Source organism: Eptesicus fuscus, chromosome 18 (genome assembly GCF_027574615.1).
Source record: "Eptesicus fuscus isolate TK198812 chromosome 18, DD_ASM_mEF_20220401, whole genome shotgun sequence".
Lineage (NCBI taxonomy): Eukaryota > Metazoa > Chordata > Mammalia > Chiroptera > Vespertilionidae > Eptesicus > Eptesicus fuscus.
The window spans coordinates 12,524,749-12,545,990 of NC_072490.1; the positions used below are offsets into that span (position 1 = coordinate 12,524,749).

The following is a 21,242-nucleotide window of genomic DNA, read 5'->3' on the forward strand; positions in this document are numbered from 1 at the left end:
TTTCTAAAAGTAGAGGCTTCCCCATAGAACCAGCTTTCATTGAACACTAGTTTTCTACTGTTAAGTCGGTGTTCGGCAAACCGTGGCTCGCGAGCCACTTTCGGCTCTTTGGCCCCTTGAGTTTTTAGCAAAGGCCAGCTTAGGAGTACCCTAATTAATAACAATGTACCTACCTATATAATTTAAGCTTAAAAAATTTGACTCTCAAAAGAAATTTCAATCGTTGTACTGTTGATATTTGGCTCTGTTGACTAATGAGTTTGCCGACCACTGTGTTAAGTGAATCGAGTCTCTTACTTATTGGGCAAGTTTTAGATGTCAGCTATTAACAGCTCTACTTCTCTACTGCTAAGAGTCTAGATGTGTAAGTGAAAATAGATATGTTTATGAAGTTTTAGGCAATTTGGTGTCACTGTCGCTGCGCTGCCATACTAACTTGAAACTTTTGATGGCTTCATTTCCTCGGTAGACAGCTGGCAAAAATTACAAGGCAGATTTTGGGAGGCTTGACATTAAAAGGTTTATATTATTTTGCACTTACCCTTGCTAATGGTGGTATTTAGTATCTGAGGAGGATGGTGTAGCAGGAAGATCGTCTGGGTAGTGGAGATGGCTATGAGCAGGGCACACCACCCATAGTTATTTGATCTGTCAGTTGGCTCACAACCTCTTACGTTCCTCAAACTATATAAGCCGAGGAGGTAACTACTTCCTAAGGTGGAAAGTAAAAGAATGGCCTTGTTGTGTGAAGCTTATAGTGAAATTGGTATGCTATGCAATATGCTTAGCAATGCTGTCCAGCCAGTAAATTCCTTTTTTTGAAAGTTGATAGTAGTAGAAACAATAAGTGCAGTCATTTTCCCCATTTTTGAAGAATACATGATGGGCAGTTGTAAATAAGATTCGGGGTTTCTGTTTTATTTTCCTTGTATCGATGCTTCTGATGGCTGTCAGTTGCTTTAAGCTCTTGTAACCATTGGAGAGACTTCCTTTCTGCCCCAGAATGCTGCACAGTCTTTTAGCTCCTTCACACTAGTGGTCGTGACTCTTCCATGCTCAAGAGTTTTAAGAAAAAAATATACTCCCTTCCACATTTTTACATTGACATCTGAAAGTTTTCATCATACATTTAAATCATTGCAAAAGGAGACCATTTTCTGACCTAATGAGTATTTGCATTTAAAATTTAAGATAAACCTATTACATTGCTTTTTGAAGTGTATTCTGTAGACTCCACTACCATAGCAATTTGACACCCACCATTGTTCATTTTAAAAGTTCATGAAACTTTACTCTGCCCTTCCTTCTTGATCTGTTTTCTCTTCCACTCCCCTTAAATAGTTTCACCGTGATAGGACATACTATTAGGCCTGAAAATGTTTTAACCCTTTGCACTCGCTTTTTTCTCGATTCCTTTATTCTACTCAGGATTTAATTTTTCAAATACCCCAGATTTTACAAAGCACGGCAGTAGAATAAAAAACTGGAGTTTCTTTTCATACAAACTTATTTATTTGGATTTTTTTATATTTCAAATTATTGATACATTCAAAGAGTAATTTTAATCTCTATAATTTTTCACGGTGTGATATTTTTTGAAACATTCACCCACATGAAGACCTGGTTTACATTCACGTTTCGCAAATATAAATCGTCTCTCTTCTTCCTCCTTTGATTTTTCTGTTAGAACAAACAACACAGTCTTTGTGTTTTTTGTTAGGGTGAGGTGTGATTATATGGAGCTTTCCATCTAAACGTTGCTCTAAGTTAGTGGATAATAATCTACCCCTGGAAGTTAGTGTACCATCTCTGAATTCTCCAACAAGATCATGTACTAGTTTCCTAATAAATTTCACATGCGTTATCGGTTTTTCATTTTTGGCATCAGTTGAGACGGCATTTACATTTTACTTGTCCTTTCATGCTAATGAAAACAAGAAAAGATACTGGAAAAATAGACACGGTGAAACTACGTGTCGAGTGTGGCTCGACATACAAGCTGCTACCGATGCTAACCGTGTCGAGTCACACTCGACATCCGAGTGCAAAAGGTTAAAATGTCCTGTGACCATAGGCTCTTTAGTCAGTTGAAAAATTTAAGCTTTATTATTGGTACCAACTTATCAAAACAACAAATCATAGAAATCACTATTTTTTAATCCTCATCCGAGGATATGCGTGCTTTTTTCATTGATTCTAGAGTAAGAGAGAAATCTTGATGTAAGAAACATTGATCAGTTGCCTTTCGAATGTGCTCCAACTAGGAATCTAATCCAAGACCCTTCGATACCTGGGATGACACACTAATCACTGAGCCAAACCAGGCAGGGCCATACAGATTTTGATGAGAATTTTTTAAATATAAAAATAGAAGTGTTATTGGAAATACATCTCAGGATAGAATCTAATTCTAGATTTTTTTTATAGATAAGAGAAAGTTTATTTAGATATTTATTTTTCTTTCGGCAGTGTCTTTCAGGTTTTGAAATTCCTTTTGAGTTATCTGCCAAATATCCCAGTAATGGATTTTATATGACCCTAGTAGATTATTTTAATACTGTGTCAGCTAATGGTAGATCCTCCAGAATTGTTTTGAAAGCAAATAATTGGAAGCTACCAGACATACAGAATTTTTTAAAAAAAATTTTGTGTTTGAGAGGCAAAAGAAATGATATTAACCCACAGACTATTTCTTTTCCTTTTTATTGAACTTAGTGGGGTGACACTGGTTAACAAAATCATACAGGTTTCAGGAGCATAATTTCACAATACATCATCTGTGTACACTATTGTGTTTTCACCACCCCAAGTCTCCTTCTAAAACCATTTATCTCCTCATACTCTCCACTAACTCCCCATTTTTAGAGTCATGTACTTTCTTAGTATCTACCCTAAATTTTTGAAAAAAAATTTTTTTTTTGCTTTGATTTGGAAGAGTCTTATACCCCATGGTTAGCCATCGTGAGATCCGAAGCCTTTTTTGTGAAAAGTAGAAGAGTGACTATGAAAGGGGACCTTTGAAACCAGGGGCATCCTCAAGCAGATTAGTTTTAGGAAGAATATGTGGGGTGAGTGATTGGATTCCCTCCATATCTCAGGCTTGAAGCCTTTTACTTGACACCATGCTGGCCTGTCAGCATGCTTTTGACGTCATTGTGTCTTTGTAGCTATCTTTGGTCAGAATTGTGTCTAGAGCTGAAAAATACTTTAGTTCACCATGCCTTGTCCAGAAAATATAAGAAATAAACACATGGGATAGGTAGGAATAGGCAGTACCATACACAGGTGTATTTTGGCACTGGAATGGTCTCAGCTTACTTGGGGATTATTAATCTTAGAGAAATGAAGGAAGCAAGTGGGTACTGGTGAGGGCAGGAGGAGCACTAGGAAGGGCAGGCACTGTCTTGGTCACCATGTGATGTCAGATGTTGCTTATGAATCCTTTCTTGCCTCTGCTATTCTTAAACCTTGATAAGCACCTTTTGGAGAATTGATAAAGAGGGAGGTAAAAAGTTCTTGAAAGCAAATTGTATATAAATATACGTTTAAAATGCGTTGATGACGTTTTGCTGCTATCATCACTTCTGGGCTTCTCTGAAATTAATCAGTGTCTAGACACATATAGCAGGTAAAAATTTTCCTTGCCACGTAGAAGGAAATATGATATGTTCCCATGCCGTTGCTTGATGAGTGTCAGATGTCTTGTGTTTTATAATCTTGTTTGGCCAGACTAGATTGTGAAATACAAAGTATTCTTCCACACCCTTTAAAAGCATATTATTAATTAATTTTTGTTTCTATCCTTAGTGTTCTCCGTGGCCCGATGCCCCCACAGCCTATGGGAATAACAGTCCCTCCACAGCGCCCACTTTCACCTCCCCACAGCAGAGCACCTGCAGCGTCCCAGACAGGTATCTGCTTTGTGTCCTCGTGTGCCTGAAGCTGACTGATGCTCACGCTCCTGTTTCCCTTTCTCTCAATGTACAGCCACCTTTCCATTTGTTTATCTGAAGTATGTGGTCATGGGAAATAGCCTCCTCGATTTCAGGGGGAAATCACCTTCCCTCACCTGCCTGCCTTTTCCTTCTGGCCCTTTGTGCCTCACACACTCACAAACTATGGAGGTTGTAGAAGGGGAGCATTTCAAGATACATTCTTTGTGAGATAAAAAGAACATTATTGAGGTTCATGGACAGAGAAAGAACAATGAGATTTTAAGGTGAAACTATGAATCAGTATGTTAAGATTGCAATCATTATAAAGTACGTTTGTCTTTAATTTAATGCTCACCAGACTACACAAGGGTTATTTCTCTGCTCCATTTCTTCTCCTCCTAATAGATACACTTTTTTTTTTTAATGACTCTTTACCCTTAAAGAACTTAAGTGGCTTTAGAAATGGGAATGGTGGACTTTGTTCTACTCTTTGGCCGTGATGTGCAAATCAGAGTCTAGTGAGCGGCAGGTGGGAGCAGAAGCTGTGTCTCGGGCCTCTCACAGTGCCACAGGGGTGCCCCACAGGACGTTGCATTCTTAGGGGTTGGCTGAGGAATAGTGACAGTCAGATCAGATCAGAACTTCCCTGCTGAAAGCAGGTTTAGGCCCCACCTCCTAATACTATCTGTCATACTGTGGGTAAGATTCAATATATGATTTTGAGGGGACACAAACATGCTTTTCCTCCGAGATGGAAAAGCTGATGAGGCAGCCTTTTAAGTTATTGTGCTTTAAGAGTAGAAAAACCATCTTGGGCTCAGAGACCGGGAACGAGACCAGGAGACCGGCATGTTGCCATGTAGGGGGCTCTTCTTTTGGTCAAGTTCAGCCTGAATCATCTTAGAAAGCGATTATGATATTAGAGGTAAGCTGTGAATTCATGTATTCACTAGTTAACTGGCTATTTCTGAGAGCCCACTGTGCGCCCAGCACTGTTCCGGGTGCTGTGACATTTAAATGACAGACAAATCCCTCTCTGAGGAGCTTAAGTTCTAGTGGGTAGAGGAGGATGCTGAACCTAAGTAAAACTTCTGTATGAGTGCTAAGAAAGGAGTCAGAGCCAGGACCAGGGCGGTGGCCACATCCGCTGTGCAGTTGGTTCTCATTTTTGTTTTACCTTAGAAACAAAAGGATAGTAGTATGCAATTGTTTCTTTTGTTCTCTTGAATTCTGCCCTCTAATAATGGATAAATGTATTAAAAGGGATATCATTTTGATTTAGAATTATCATACCACTCCTTTATAGCTCATTGTTTTCTTAAAGTAGATTTTTTTGCAGCTACTTTCAATTGTTTATCTTTCTTGATTTCTCACATTCCCCCCCTCCCCCCAACTAAAATGAATGAGTGTCCTTCATTTTCCTGTTCACTTGGAGATAATTGGAACCCTTTTGTTTCACAGAACTAGAATCTTTTACTATCACAGATGGAGAAAGAAAAGGCAAAAATTAAGAAAGTCTTGCCCTAACTGGTTTGGCTCAGTGGATAGAGTGTTGGCCTGCGGACTGAAGGGTCCCAGGTTCTATTCCACTCAAGGGCATGTACCTTGGTTGCGGGCACATCCCCAGTAGGGGTTGTGTAGGAGGCAGCTGGTCGATGTTTCTCTCACTGATGTTTCTAACTCTCTATCCCTCTCCCTTCCTCTCCGTAAAAAATTAATTAAAAAATATATATTTTTATAAAGGAAGTCTTCTGTCTTAATCTCATCATATTCACCCCTTACCAATTGTGCCAACATTCTTTTTTATTATTATTATTATTGATTTCAGAGAGGAAGGAGACGGAGAGAGAGATAGAAACATCGATGAGAGAGAATCATCGATCGGCTTCCTCCTGCATGCCGCCCACTGGGGATCAAGCCCACAACCTGGGCATGTGCCCTTAAGCGGAATTGAACCCAGGACCCTTCAATCCACAGGCCGATGCTCTATCCACTGAGCCAAACCAGCTAGGGCTGTGCCAACATTCTTATTGCAAATTTATATTGCTCTGTCACACAGTATTTTTTTTTAAGTTTACCTAGTTTAATAGTCTTTAATATCTTGATTTTATATAAATATATAAATAATAACTATCTTTTCCTCCCCTCTCCCTTTTCCCCAGCAATTCTTCTTCCCCAAATCATCAGGGAGATGGAGTTTCACAAACCTCTAGTGAAGTAAGTGTCTTGTTCCTCCAACTATCAGATGCTTTTGGGGGCCTGTATTTTTAAGGCTCTGACAGAGGCTTGAGTCAATGGTTGGGTCACTGAGTAGTCAGACTTAATGCTCTTCTTGGGTGTTCTTTTACCTCAAATTTGGAGGATTTCTGTGGTTTGTTTCAATGTTATTTATAACATGCTAGAGGCCTGGGTTATGTTTTTTAAGTTTGAATAGTTTCTTCTATTTATATTCATTTTCTTTGTTAATAGCAACTTCAGCCTTCAGCCACCACCCAGGAAACACAGCAGTGGCTGCTCAAAAACAGATTTTCTTCCTACACAAGACTGTTTTCCAATTTTTCAGGTATGTTTGTGTGTGTGTACACACATGTACATGTGTAAGCACACACATGCACGTGCATATTTTTCTCTGTACTTTCAGTTAACCTTATTTTTTTAATGTTGAAGCAATTATAAATTCATAAGATGTTGTTAAAATACGTCTCAGGTAGTCCTGTGTACCTATCACCCAGTTCCCCCCCAGGGTAATACTTTGCACACCTATTTGTACACTATCAAAATTAGGAAACTGACATCAGTACAATCCACTTCTTCACCAGTTCTGTGTGCCCTCATTTGTGTACAGGCACATATAGTTCTATGCAGTTTTTTCATTTAGTAACTTTTTATTTTTAAATAATTTTTTCTTTACAGTAAGTTGCAAAAATAGTACAGAGATGCTCCAGGGTATCATTCACTCACATTATTACAGTACAATATCCAGATCATGAGATTGACATTGTAGTTGTGTGTCATATATCACATGCATAGATTTGTATAACCACCACTGAAGATACGATGAGAGATACGCCATCACAAGGATTTCCCTTATGCAGCCCTAAACCCCCAAACTCCCATCCCTAATCCCTGGCAACCATTAATCTGTTCTCTGTCACTATTTTGTCATTTTAAGAATGTTATATAAATGGAATCGTACAGTATGTGACCTGTTGAGATTGGCTTTCTTTTCACTCAGTGTAATGTCTCTCCAGGTGGTTGTGTGTATCAGTAGTTTGCTCCTCTTTATTGCTGTGTAGTATTGCATGGCATGAACTGCTCGGGGATGGTTTTTATAGTACTTAAGTGTAGTCTTGCATAGTAAGCAAAGAGAATATTTACTCGGGTTTTAACAGGGATTAAGCAGTTTAACAGGAGAAAACTATTTAGAGGGACAGTAATAGATACAACAGGTGGGAGATTTTCCCCAAACGTATTTGTCCCTGGGACCCTTTTCCTACAAGACACTGACCAGCATGTCCTGAGAAACACTGGGCCACAGGAAAGTGCCCGCAGTGCTGTGGTTATAAACATGCAGCTTGAGCCTTTTAAGAGGACAGAACGTATGCACATACCCGGCCAAGAGGAAAGCTTGATTTCACAAAGAATGTGGCTTCCTTTTGTATGGGTGATTAGCCATTCACATGTAGCTTTTTGTCTCTCTAAAGTACTAGATGAAAGTCATGTGCTACCAGCCACCTTTCTATGATTAAGAGAAACTGGAAATTTAAAAATTTCAGTGTGTGAGAGGGAAACGCATCTTGAACTCCCATAAAGAAGACAGATGGCCCTAGCTGGTTTGGCTCAGTGGATAGAGTGTTGACCTGTGGACTGAAGGGTCCCAGATTCGATTTCAGTCGAGGGCAAATACCCGGGTTGTGGCCTTAATCCCCAGTAGAGGGCATGCAGGAGGCATCCAGTCAGTGATTCTCATCATTGATGTTTCTCTCTCTCCCCCTCTCTGAAATCAATAAAAATATATTTTTTTTAAAAAGAAGATAGATGAAGAGTAAAACCCACACATAAAACTCTGACCTTTGGAGCTGAGGGAGGTCCTAGATTATGTCTGTTAGATTAGGTACATATTTCCAAATAGAGAGTTCTAAGCTCTTTCCACTGTGACCAGTGACCATGTGGCTTGGCCTCTAGCCTTTGCCCTGTGATCTTCCCAACAATAGAATGATGAGGAGGAGATTGAGTTCCTTCTCTGAGCCTCCTGGGCATTCACATTTCGGAGAGGGTTGTGCACATGAGTATCTGTCCAGTTCTGTGGAGGATTAAGGATGTGCACACACTCATCTCTGCTCACAACTGGGAGCCTTGTTTTCAGAGGCATGTCATTGTCCCCAGTAGAGAGATGAGAGAGCCTCTCTTTGTTTAACTGACTCCATCAATGCTAGTGCCTCACAAGAAATGTGCTTCTCTGATCTTTATTTCTTTTACAAACTTGTAAAGTTATTAGGCTCTCACATTCAAGCCCTCAAAAAAAGAAAGATAACCCCTTTATCTAGTCGAATAGGTAAGTGGATATTTGTCACATGGAAGTCATGCCTTAATCCCAGAGGGCATCTCATTTCTCCCAGTAAACTACATCTTGTTAATAAAAGGGGAACAAAAAACAAAAGATTACGGGATACATTCACACATAAAAAGTAGAGAGAAGAAATGATGGACTCGTGTAACCATCTCCAGTTTCAGAAATGACCAGCTTTACTGATCAGTCTTATTCTTAGCCACTCCCTCTCCCCTTTTGTGTTGTAATTCATAGCAAACCTAGATATGTCCTTTACACTTACCAAGTATTTGTGGGGGAATCTTATGGTATATTACTGTTTCTCTGCCATGCTTTCGTATTAACACTGGCTGCTGGTTACAGAGTGCTTGACTTGACGTTGCTTGGTGCAGAGAGAGGAGGCCTGCCTATACCTAGGTGTCCTTCCAACTCGTGTTACTTTAGGCAAGTTCCCAAAACTCTGGACTTACATTTTCTTTTTTTGTAAAACAGAAGATTGGTCTGGGTGATCTCAGGGTAAATTATCTGAGGCCAGAATCATGTTTATCCACACAATAAGCACATCCAGAATAATGCAGGCGGTGAGATCCCGTGTTGGAACAGACACTCCTGTCGGCTCTGCTCATTGTTCTGATTTATCAGCCTCTGGGCTTCTAAGCTCCTTCTTCATACAGGACGTGGAAGAGTCAGCACTGTCTTTGGCTCTGAGAAACGTGTGTGTGTGTGTGTGTGTGTGTGTGTGTGTGTGTGTGTGTGTGTGTGTGTGTGTTTTCTTATGTTGTGTATATTGTATACACAGGAGACCTGTGATGGTGTGTGTGTCTGTGTGTGTCTGTGTGTGTATTTGTGTATACACAGGAGACGTGTGATGGTTTTGAAGGTCATCTAACTGTGTGAAGACACATGTCATAAAGCCACCAAACTGCTCGTTCTTTTTCCTTTTCTTTGAGAGGAATCTCTCTTTATGCTGTTCTCCAGGTGCCGACTTATTAAAACTGACAAAGGAAGATTTAGTACAAATTTGTGGGGCAGCCGATGGAATTCGGCTGTATAATTCACTGAAGTCAAGGTAAAATACTGTGTTTAAAAGGAATGTCTTATGTACCTTTCCTTGTGTGGGGACTGGGGCAGAAGGGGTTTCCACACTGGGTTGGCGTGTGCCTGTGTGCGCTGTCGAGCCTCGGCAGTGTCGCGCTCACAAGAAGACTGTTTTGTGTACACCTTCAGGGCAGGCCCAGATTTGATGCAGGCACTGATGAGGGCAGATAGACTGTAAGACTGTAGAAATGCACATGGGCAGGACTGATTTCTTGAAGACGACTGGGTTTGTTGCCAAGAAAACAAACTTCTCATTTAGGTGAGCTATACAGAATCTATGGTTTTCAAGGTCATATGACTACTAAACAGTTATTGAAAATGTAAACTTCTGATTGTGAATTAAAATGAAAGAACCGTAACTGCTGGATTTTTAGATTCATATACTATTATTGCTATTTCTAGACTTGTGTGAGAATTCCATTAAAACTGAATCTTACTGATTTTAAATTGCTGACTTAATCTTGGAACTTAAATTTACCAGCATCTGACAGACCATCTCAGTGGTTTAGAGTCTGGATCATCAGATTAGACCACCTGTGATAGTTGGTGTGAGGTGTGTGTTTTTATATTTTTATTAGTAATTTATTTTGTTTAACGAAATAACATTGTAAAGTTCTCATAAGGAAATAGAACTTAGATTCCTGTAGTTGTCATTTGTACATGTGGTGAGGCAGCTTTCTCTCCTTGGCTCATGATTGGCATCTTGTGATTGCAGGTCGGTTAGGCCCCGCTTAACCATCTATGTCTGTCAGGAGCAGCCGGGCAGCTCACTGCTGCAAGGGCAGCAGCAGGCTGCAGGCAGTGGAGCCGAGAATGGCAGTGGGACACCCTACGGTGGGTATGGAGGGTATCTCAGCTTCCTGTCACTCCCTTTCTGACACTGAGGTATAACTGGAGCTTTGAAGGACCCCTGTCCCATTAGTTAGGTCGAGTTGCTGTTGTGGGAGTCCTGGCAGCAATGAGCTCCAGAGCCAAGTCTTCTGGAGAGTAAGGAACTATCGGCCTGTCTCAGTTATGTCCGCCACATGGTAGAGCTCTTTTTATATGGCTCTTTACGCCAGAAATATCTAACAAGCGAAAGACTAGCTTGCTGCCTTTAAAAAGAAAAATCCTCAGGTGCAATGAGTATGATGACGTTGGCATCTTGACCAGAAAGGAGGAGGGTTTTGTTTTCTTTTTTTAAATCCATTTTACTGACTGTGGGAGAAAAGTTAAAATATCACCTGAGTAAAGATGCACGCATGTGTCAGAGCTGAGTGTGTGGACTTGTCTCAGACAAGCATCTGGCCAGCACTGTGAGCTGTGTCACTAAGCATACTCTACATCATGGTCATCCGAGTGCTGGGAGGTGTCCTTGATTGTGTAATAGAGTGGATCGGGGCAGAAGTAAAAATCCTGGCCCCTCTCCCCTCCTCCTAATATGGTCTGTAGAAGTGGGGGAAAAAAAGCATGTATATTCTTAATGTTTTAAAGCGTATGTGTTCTCGTTTGTAAAGTGGGTATGTGGTCATCTCTCCCCTCTTCCCACATTCTGAAACAAAATAAGGGCAACACACTAAGAACTGTCCAGGGAGAAGTGTGCCATGGAATTCAGAGAGACAGTTATTTGCCCTCATATTGCATAGAGCTCTGAAAACTACTTTGTGATTTCAATTTTAGTGAAAGTCCCAAGGAAAGCATTTACTGTTATGATTTTTCCCATTTGGTGTCATTTTGACTTCAAAAGCTCTTAATTTTAAGACTAAATATACAAAGTCTTGGTCTTAAAGGCTAAAAGTTCTAAAGGAGCTCTGCATGGGTCATCAAGCTTTTCTCCACCATTTATATATGGTCAGGATCGGAATATTCTGGAAGGTATATCCTCAGACATGAGTGTTGTGTAGGTGTATGTGGAAATACAGGCAAACTTAATCCTAGATCAGGGTCAGCAAACTTTTTGTTAAAGGCCAGGTAGGTAGTAAATATTTCAACCTCACAGACTAGAGGGCCTTTTTCCCACTCAGCTCTGCATCGTAGCATCAAACCCACAGTATGTAGAAGGCACGTGTGACTATGTTCTGATAACGTTTCGTTTTGAAAGAACAAGTGGAGGGCAGGTTTGATCCACATAGGCTGTAGTTTGGTGACCCTGCTCTACATCATCTCTATAGTCTTCTCCTAATTATAGTTCCAAATTCTAAGCTTTTCATGGTGTATGATTGGCAGAGGTTCCCCTTGTTTGGGAAAGCAAAGCTCTGGCACTGATACTCCTGATCAGTGTCTGGCTTGAATCACTAATAATTGAGCTTGACCTACAAGAGTCAGACCCACTGCAGATGTGCTTGGTGCTGTGCCAACAGAGCCGCTGCTAGGTTACATGTTCCAGAAAGAAACACAGGATACTACATGGGCTGCACCTGGGACCTTCTGTAGGGTAGCAGAAGGCTTCATGGTCCACACCCTTAGCTTTTCGAGTACTGTCTTATACTGTGTTTAATGTGGGGGGGGGGGGGGGCTCTTATTCCTTAGGGTAAATGGATGAACTCCCATTCATAGGCTTACTGAATCAAAAACTGTGACCTTAGGTTTTTGTTGGTTTTTAAACTATATTGCTAGAAACACGTTTTTTGAAGTTTCCTTCAGGTATAATTTATATGCCACAAGCCTCCCGTGTAATGATAGGATTCAGTAAATGTGCAGTTTTGCAGCCATCACCACAGTCCCGTTCCGTTTCATTACTCCAGAAAGGTCCCCGGGCCCATTTGCAGTCAACTCCTGTTTATTTTTAAGAAAAATTAAAACCGCAGATCCTTTTGTACAAAAATTATTTTAATGTTTATATGTAATCTTCCTATAGATCCAGGTGGAAAACAGATAAAAGATTACTGCTAAAATGCTGTTATGTGTTTTTTTTTAATTTCAGTTTATCATGCAATCTACTTGGAAGAAATGGTTGCCTCAGAAGTTGCTCGAAAACTTGCGTTGGTGTTTAATATTCCTTTCCACCAGATTAACCAGGTTTACAGACAGGGTCCCACTGGTATTCACATTCTTGTTAGTGATCAGGTAACTCGAACTGACATGCCCATTTGCTTTTCCCATTCACACTGTTATATCGCTGAAGAACTATAGAAAAATTCTGTGACCTCTGTTACAAGTACTCATGAAAATCCTTTTCAAAGAGTTGGGATCAAAATTTGTAAGAATATATAACCAAGAGTTTCAGGTATGCTGGTGATCCTAAGGAATACACATCAAGGATAACTGGCTCTCTCCCTCCCCTTGTAACTCAGACACTCCCTTAGGGGGGCTGCAGGTTAGTGGGGCTTTCACCCCTTTTATGGAGAGGGGCATTTGGATGGGTTTTCCTTTTGTCCACTATTTGATGACTAAGTTACAAAGCAGTAAGGTTAGAGGTATAGTTTTTTCCTCCAGTGTTCAGTGACAAGCAAGTAATAATAGAAGAGCACTTATGCAGTGACTTTTTGTCAGTTACTCCCAGGACCCAGCAGGGATGCTCCCCAGGGGGTCAGATGGCCGACTGACTAGGTCCTCAGGGACCATCATGAGCAGGCACTGCTGCCAGGGCAGCAGGTATAAAGTGTTACCACTCACCTGCGTTCACCCGCTAGCTATCCTTCTGGCCGTCGAGTCCTGTACTTGTGCAGCAATATATAGATTATACTATTTTCCTTTAACCGCAAATTTTAACCAGATACAAAGGGACCGTTGGATCTTAACCACATCTGCTTTCTCCTTCTAGATGGTTCAGAACTTTCAAGATGAGAGTTGTTTTTTATTCTCCACAGTAAAAGGTACTTTGAATGTGTGCATGTGTCTTGAAATGCTGGCGGCATGAAAAATAGTGTGTGCTTGTAATCACTCATCTTGTGTGTTTATTTTTGAAATGCTGGCTTTACTAATTTTAAGAAGAGTTTGAAAAATGAATTCAGAGAATATTTCTAAGGGTTGTAATAGAAATTAACTAGCCAACAAGGAAGAGAAGTCAATCCTGATGACCCGGGGGTGGGGGTGGGGGGGAGGGAGATTCTCAGTTCATTCAGCCAACCTTTTACTGAGCACCTTTGTCAGACACCATGCTTGTGGTGCTAGACAAATCTTGAACTTACAATAGTAGGAAAAGCAAAGCAGAATTGGCCAACAGATGCACATAATTACAAATATTTTAAGTGCCATGGAGGAATGGGAAAGTGTAGGGTATTTATGGATGAGGGGAATCTGGGTAGGGGGACATGAAGCTGTTGGGCAAGGCCTCTCTGAGGTGGTATCATTAACCCTTTGCACTCGCTTGCTTTTTTCTCGAGCTGCTACTGATGCTAACCGTGTCAAGTCACACTCGACATCCGAGTGCAAAGGTTAATGCTGATAATTGAAGAGTGAGAAGGGATCGACCATATGAGGAGTATCCCAAAGCAGTGTGCAAAGGAAAGACCTTGGCTTCTTAGGAGGTTTTAAAAGGCCATGTTGCTACTATGCAGTGTGTGAGGGATGAGCAGAACAAGATGGAGACAAAGCGAGAAGCAGAGTCTGGTATGTAAGACCTGGTGAGGCAGTTTAGATTTGATTTGGATGCACTAGGAAGTCAGTGAAGTTGTTTAAACAAAGGAGTGATATAGTTAGGTTTTTCTTTCACTCTTGCAACTCTGGAGACAGGTGGGAAGGTGGAAAGATGAGGCAGGAGATGTCACCTAGGTGAGAGGTGATGGTATCTTACACATTTATAGACAGGGTTCTGCTGGACTCCAGTTAAGTGGTTGTGACTCTTGAAAGAGTGACTGGGCAGACAGTGGTCCCAGTAGAGGTAGGTTTGGATGGGGAAAAACAGTCCAGAGTTCCATTGTAGATATGTAGCAATGTTAAGTTGGCATTTAATTACATCTGTCTCAGGCCTGGGCTTGAGATAGAAGTTTGGAAACCTTCAGCATATTTGTGGTGATTCAAAGCTGTAGAAATCATTGATGTCCTTTAAGGAGTGAAGTTGAAAGAGGGCCAAGACCTGGCACAAGTGAGTCCCATTGAAAGGGTTAGGAAAAGAGAAAGGGTTTTTACTTTGGGTTTTGTTTGTTCTTCTAGTTCCTTTAAAAGTGTAGTTAGATTATTTGGGATTTTTCTTGAGGTAGACCTGTATAACTAGGAACTTCCCTCTTAGTACTGCTTTTGCTGCATCCCATAAATTAAAAAAAAAAAGTTGTGTTTTCATTGGGGGGAGGGGTCAAAATGGTTTTTTATCTCTTGTTTGATTTTCTCTTTGATCCATTGGTTGTACATTAGAATGTTGTTTAGCCTCCACGTTTGTGGGGGGTTTTTCTTCAGTTTTTTTCCTCTAGTTGATTTCTAGTTATATGCCATTGTGGTTGGAACAGATATTTGGTATGACTTCAGTCTTGAATTTATTGAGGCTTGTTTTGTGGCCTAACATGATCTAAACTGGAGAATGTTCAATGTGCACTTGGAAAAAAAATCTGTATTCTGTAGTTTTTGGGTGAAATGTTCTATTGTCTATTAAGCCGATCTTATCTAATGTGACATACAGACCATTATTTTTTTAATTTTCTGACTGGATGATCTATCCATTGATGTGAATGGGATATTAAAATCCCCTGCTATTATTGTATTACCGTGGATGTCTCACTTTATTTCCATTAATAATTGCCTTATATATTTAGGTGTGCCTTCCTGTGTTGGGTATTAGGTGTTTACTATTGTTTTATCCTCTTCTTGAGTTGACTCATGTAAAATTATGTTGTTCCACATATTTATACATTGATGCTTCTTGTATGTGCCCTGACCAGGGATTCAAACCCACAACCTTGGCCTGTTGGGACTGCTCTAACCAACTGAGTTACCCAGCCAGGGCCTCCATTTTTTGTTTTAAAGTCTATTTTGTCAGGTGTAAGTATTGCTTAGTTCAGCCTGTCTTTCAATTGTAAGTGGGTTTCTTGGAAGTAGCTTATAGATAGATGGGTTATGATTTTTAATCCATTCAGCCATCCTATGTCTTTTTATTGGTGCATGTGTCTATTTACATTTAAAGTAATTATTGATAAGCATGTAGTTATTGCCATTTTAAAGATTGTGTTTACAGTATTCTGCAAGAAGGGATTTTTTAAATACAAAATTATGTTTTTAAAAGTCTGACAGGTTCAAATCTAAATCTAGTCTTAGCACAGAAGCTGCACCTCAAAGAACACTCTTGAAGGGATTCGCCCAAAACAGTACTAAAATTACCATTTCACTTTTTGCCTGGCATGTTGCATGTGCCATCAAGTTACTTGCAACGCTGAGTTTAACTGTAAACTGATGCACTTTATCCTTTACTTTCACAGACATCTTCAGCTTGATACCCTTCTCAATTTTTTGTTCTCAGAGCAATACAGTTTTTACTCTACAAAACTCACATTATCTAAAGAAGGAAATGCACACTGAATTAATTGTGTGGTTATGTTCTGAGGAAGTGGTGGACATTCCCAATGTCGGGCATCATGGGATATCCCCTCCAATCTCAGTGCACTTTCTTCAGAATTTGTGCTCATGAAAAAATTCGTTTGTTCCTTGATGGATGCCTGTACTGCGTCTCCGCATTTCCTGAGAACACGAGGGCATCAGGCAAAAGTAGTGATGTGTTTTTATTTTATTTTTTTAAAATATATTCTTATTGATTTCAGAGAGGGAGAGAGAGAGATAGAAACATCAATGATGAGAGAGAATCGTTGATTGGCTGCCTCCTGCACGCCCCCCCACTGGGCATTGAGCCCGCAACCTTGGGCATTTCCTGACCGGGAATCGAACCGGTGACCTCTTGATTCCTGGACCGACGCTCAACCACTGAGCTACACCCGGCTGGGCAGTGATGTGTTTTTAAATGTTTCATATCTACCTCTGTGGAATTCAAAAACCATTTCTAGAAAAGGTGGATATAAGCCCTCCATTTATTTGTTGTTTTGTAGAGAGCTGACTTGACTGTCCTGCCTCCCGCTCTTGCCCCCTTGCCGACAGCGCTTTGCTGTGTGTCTTGATACCCTCTCCTCCAGCCCCTCACTGGCAAGTAGTATAGGCGCAGGGTGCTGTTGGGAGTATCGGCCAGACACCAAAAAGCAAATGTGTACACGAAGCTACCTTAGGGAAGAGGAACCGGAGCAGGTTAACCAGCGTTTTTTCTGTAGAATTACTTAAAGATAACAGATGAACCGGGAGGAGGTTGTCAGTTTCTGGGAGTTTCAATTTAATAGTCCTGATTTTCCTAAGTCTGGCTAAAAAAAAAAAAAAGCTGTATTTGTAATTTCTCTTTCCTTTTTCTGCAGTTGAAAATAGTGGAGGTATCCACATAATTTTGAAGTGATTTCTTATATAGTCTGAACTATATTCATTACCAAATAAAGTCACGCTTAAAAGTGTGTGAAGACTGAATCCAAGAAGTCTTGGGATTGGATTTTACTGTATGAATGTTTCATATTGAAAACACAAGATGACCTTTCTAATGAGCTGTATGAGAGGCGAATCTCCTCACTGTCACTGCCATAGCCAAGCATCCTCGTGAGAGTGAGCACGTCGGGACAGCACGCCTGCTCTGGGGCCACGGTGCAGGCTGGGCTGCCTGCCTCTGGCAGAGGCCAGTAGATAAGAGTTCCTCAAAGCAGCGTTGGCTGTCTTTTTACACTGTATGCGGTTTGGAAATGAATGTAAAAACCTACTGTGGGCATTTACCTTTCTGTGCCAGTTTGGCCTGAACCTCCTGCTGACCTGGGCTGGGGACAGTGCTGTTGTGGAGCCAGCAGGGAGCCTGTCTGCAGAGATGCGATGTGCTGATACAGTGACTGGTGGTCAGGTAAGAGGCGTGGCACTTCTCGGAAGAAGCGTGTCTAAGGGTGTGCGTCTCACGTGATCATGCCAGGTTGGGAAGAGCCACGCAGGAAGACTGGCTGGAAGCGAGCTGCATTATCAAGAGTACCTTGGTGAGAGGATCAGTGTAAATCCTAATAGGTACAAAGACTTTGTGTTTTTGCCTTGTCACAGATTTATTGAAAAACTTTTGCTTCTGCTTCCATTTTTAGCATTTTATTTCTGGTTTTCATTTTTAAAGCCCCATTGCCTTTTTTAAATTATGTGGTTTTCTTTCTTTTTCCTCCTTCCCTCTGTCTTTGACTGCCCTTCCCAACTCCCCCCCACACCATCCTCCCTCTTAAACATTTTTAAAGCTCGACCCCAGACATTGGAAATAGGTAAGCAGGAGAAAAAGTATAGGTTCCGACATGGAGTCAAGGAGTCTTTATCAACAAGTTGAAATTATTCTTGGAACACTAGACATCATAAATCAAACACTAAATTGTATCATGTAAACTGCTTACACTTCTCAAATATTGAGCTTTGGTACAATCATGAGTAAACATTCTGGTGATTATTTAGAGGCCTTTTTATATACCACATATAGTTTCTTTTTTCTAGAAAAAATGTCTCTTTTCACAAAACCAACTTGTCAGCCACTGTACTTATCAAAGAGAACCCACTGTTTTTGCAATTTTTTCCTACTCTTTATCTCTTCCCTTTATCTAAAGCCTTTCCCAAAATTCCTCAGCAAGAATTGGTGAGGCCTGTGGTATAGCACACCCAACTTGTTTTTAAACTTCAATTCCATTTTAATTATAGCATCTCTGTCCATTTACCCAGGTGTCTTGGTTTTGAATGTATTATTTGATCCTTTTCTTTGTTTGGGCAGAAATAGGAATGAGTCATTTTGAATTTAATATCTTTTCCCAGAAGATGAACTACTTCAGTGATTTAAAGCTTGACTGTTCTATTCCTAAGGGGTGGGGGGTGTCTGTTTCCATCTTTGGTTTTAAAATATCTTATAGGCCATAAAGCAGGAGAGCCTTCCTTCCTGTCATGTTCCCTTTGCTTTTGTATGAGCACATGTTTTCTGTACCAATCACTTGGGAAAGAAGAGAGTTTCTATTGTTTTAGTTTTGCTTGTCGATTTAGCATTCCTTTTTGAGTCTCAAGACTTATGGAACAATAAATGTCAGTCAATGCTGTGTGCTATTCTGAATTCCTCATAGGATTTTAGAAGTGGGGTAAAAAAGTTAAAAGCTTGTCAAACTTGAAATCACACACCAAGTGGTGTTGAGCATTAGTCTGTCCCAGTGAAACAAGTTAAATTATGGCACCAGCAGATTTGCTTTGTTTTTTTAATAGTAGGATGTATACATTTCAGTATAATAAATGTTTTCCGATTGTTTTGCAAGTGTGTGTGTCATTTAAAATCCCAGTTCCTGCCAGTGTCACAGAACAGAGAGGCTCCACATGTATGTTCTGAGGACACACCAGTCCAAATGTTATAAGAGTTGAGACCCAGGTGGTTTTCTCAAAGCTGCTGCAACGGAGAGGTAATGTTATCCCAGTAACTTACTTTTCTTATTAGAGGTTCTCCTGTTTATAAATGGGTCACTGAGCAGTGAATAAAGTAGTTGTGATAGATTGTGTCCTGGCTCAAGGGAGATAATGTATAGAAGGCCCATTTACATAAAATAGAAACTGTAATTCATAATCTCTGAAGCAGGTCTGTGGTATATGTTTTGTTTTATTTAAATAGCATCAGTCATTTCTCCCCCACACGGTGTTGCAAATGTATATTTAAATAACTACTGTGGTATACACACAATGTTTAGACCTGTGAACACCAGAGTATATCATAAAGCAATAAAATCATCAAGACTTGAATGCTTATTCTGATAATCCCATTAAATCGACTTTTGGGGTTCTATGTATGCCCTCTCTTCCTAGAAGCAGCTGAGGTACTGTGTCCTGAATACCTCTAGAACTGCCCGTCTAGAAGTACTGCTAGTCGTGGGAAAAGAAAACTGTTTCACTTCTGCTTCTCACAAGCTCTGGACTCCAGTCCAGGATGGTTGCTAGGAAGGGTGGTGATGGGTTCCTAATTTTAATTAATAAAGATCACCAATGTGGACAGCACAGGCAGAAACTAGATCATCTTATCAGATGCTTAGGTAACATTAGGAAGGTCTTGAATTTGGAAAGTGTTTTTGCTCAGATTTCCCTGCCATAGATTATAGCAATAAAACCCTCTGGTTTAAGTATTGCAATGGTTTATTCATTTTTATATTTTGAGTCTAAAAGGTGCCAACACTTGACTGATCTGAGTTTTAACTGTATAAAACTTTTGACTAGTTCTGGTGTAACTTGATTTCTAAGATTTTAAAATAAACTTGGAAAAAATTACACCCATTCTACATGCATCCATTCATTATTTTTAATTTATTATAACTTAAGCCTTATTCAATTCTATTGCTTTTAAGGTCCCCCAAGTTTTGTGAGAGATGACATTAGCTTTTCTCCTATAATAAAACTGTGTGCTATAGCGTACACCAGAGCTTCTAATTTCCAATCAGGCAACATGAACTCTGAGTTTACTGTTGAGTTTTTGGTTTTGGTCCCCAAGTTGACAGAAATAGGTGAAGACCCAGCTTCACCCAGTGTAGAGTCCTCATTTCTTTGGTGTCTCATAGAAACTTCTTAACATGCCTTCCACATACAAAACTAAGTATTACGAATTTGCAGTACAGTCACTTTGATAAAGGTGCGTCAAAGTGGAAAAGCCCTGCTAATCAAAATGGAATTGTTGTGAATTAAAGTAGGCCACTATCTTAATTATCAGGTAGAAAATCAACAGCTTGGTTTTTCTGCTCAATTTGTGCTAACACTGATGGTCTGAGGAATGCTGACAAAGCTGAGAACAGAACTCTTGCCCCTAGGAAGATAAACCCACCTTGTTAAGAAACCAGGTTTCTTGCATGGTCCTGGCTGCACTGAAACCACTCTTGCTGTGTGTTTACTGACAAGGCTTTGATTTGATTGTATCGCAGCAGACTAAAGTCAAAACTATCGCCAAAGTTACTGCAATCCCTACAGAAGTCTTTTACCTGTAAATACCTTTCCCAATGGAGAATCAACAGATTTCGGTGACCGTGGAGAAGGTAGGGAAGACTCGGGTCTTCTCTGGAGTTGGCCCCGCTGCTGTCAGAGAATGACACAACACCTGCACAGCCGATGGCCGCTTCCCCCCACTGCTGTCGGTGGGGTGACGGGTGCGAAGTAGGCATGGACTTTGACATGAGGGAGCTGAGCCTGGAAACAGAAGAAAAAGGTGGAGTAATCTTGACTGATATTTTTGGAAATATAAACCTAGTCCTAGAAAAAGCCCAAAGTTGTCCACGGGGAATTGGCTTCACTTTACTATTAGGCAAATAGTGCAAAAAGAATTTCGGGGTAGGCTAGAGCTACTCCTGTTTACATAATCCATCCCCTAAAACAGCACCTTCCAAAGACAAAGGAAAAACGAATATTTCTGCCCCTGGGTGGTCACTGGCCCCCAGTGGAGTTCCCACCAGCTGTAGCATCCTGGGGCAGCTTTGGCCTGTAAATGCAAAGTTAAAAACTTAGCATGTTCAAGAAAACAATGCAGATGAACTATGTGTAGAAAGCAAGCCACATTCTATTAAGTGCTCTCGCCTGGAAATTAGCCAAGACCCACATCTACCTCCTACCGGTAATGACCTCAGGCCCCTTTCCTTGTAAGAGTGCTGATCACCCGACTACGTGGAACCCAGGCTGGGGTCCGATTAAGGAATTGTAAGAAGTCTCGGGAG

At 40.6% G+C, this 21,242-nt stretch overlaps 3 protein-coding genes across 9 annotated transcripts in view; 1 reads left to right on the plus strand and 2 right to left on the minus strand.

The window, feature by feature from the left end:
* UBP1 (upstream binding protein 1) overlaps positions 1-18,820 on the plus strand; it is a 47,353-nt gene extending 28,533 nt beyond the window's left edge. For 2 of the 7 annotated variants that reach the window (XM_054708085.1, XM_054708084.1), the window contains 8 exons: positions 3,808-3,911; positions 6,098-6,152; positions 6,405-6,498; positions 9,463-9,553; positions 10,298-10,416; positions 12,485-12,627; positions 13,325-13,376; positions 16,884-18,820. In XM_054708085.1, coding sequence (XP_054564060.1) covers positions 3,808-3,911; positions 6,098-6,152; positions 6,405-6,498; positions 9,463-9,553; positions 10,298-10,416; positions 12,485-12,627; positions 13,325-13,376; positions 16,884-16,921 — 696 coding nt within the window. In that variant the 3' untranslated portion in view covers positions 16,922-18,820. Of the gene's footprint in view, positions 1-3,807; positions 3,912-6,097; positions 6,153-6,404; positions 6,499-9,462; positions 9,554-9,711; positions 9,842-10,063; positions 10,136-10,297; positions 10,417-12,484; positions 12,628-13,324; positions 13,377-16,883 lie in introns of those variants that run through there. The other 5 variants (XR_008554478.1, XR_008554479.1, XM_054708086.1 and 2 more) reach the window with 5 other exon arrangements.
* The window catches only part of CRTAP (cartilage associated protein), a 209,038-nt gene that overhangs the window by 74,052 nt on the left and 113,744 nt on the right, over positions 1-21,242 (minus strand). The gene's annotated exons all lie outside the window — the stretch shown is intronic.
* Positions 20,614-21,242, minus strand: part of FBXL2 (F-box and leucine rich repeat protein 2) — a 29,495-nt gene continuing 28,866 nt past the window's right edge. The window contains exon 15 of the mRNA XM_054708138.1: positions 20,614-20,721. Coding sequence (XP_054564113.1) covers positions 20,614-20,721 — 108 coding nt within the window. The remainder of the gene's footprint in view (positions 20,722-21,242) is intronic.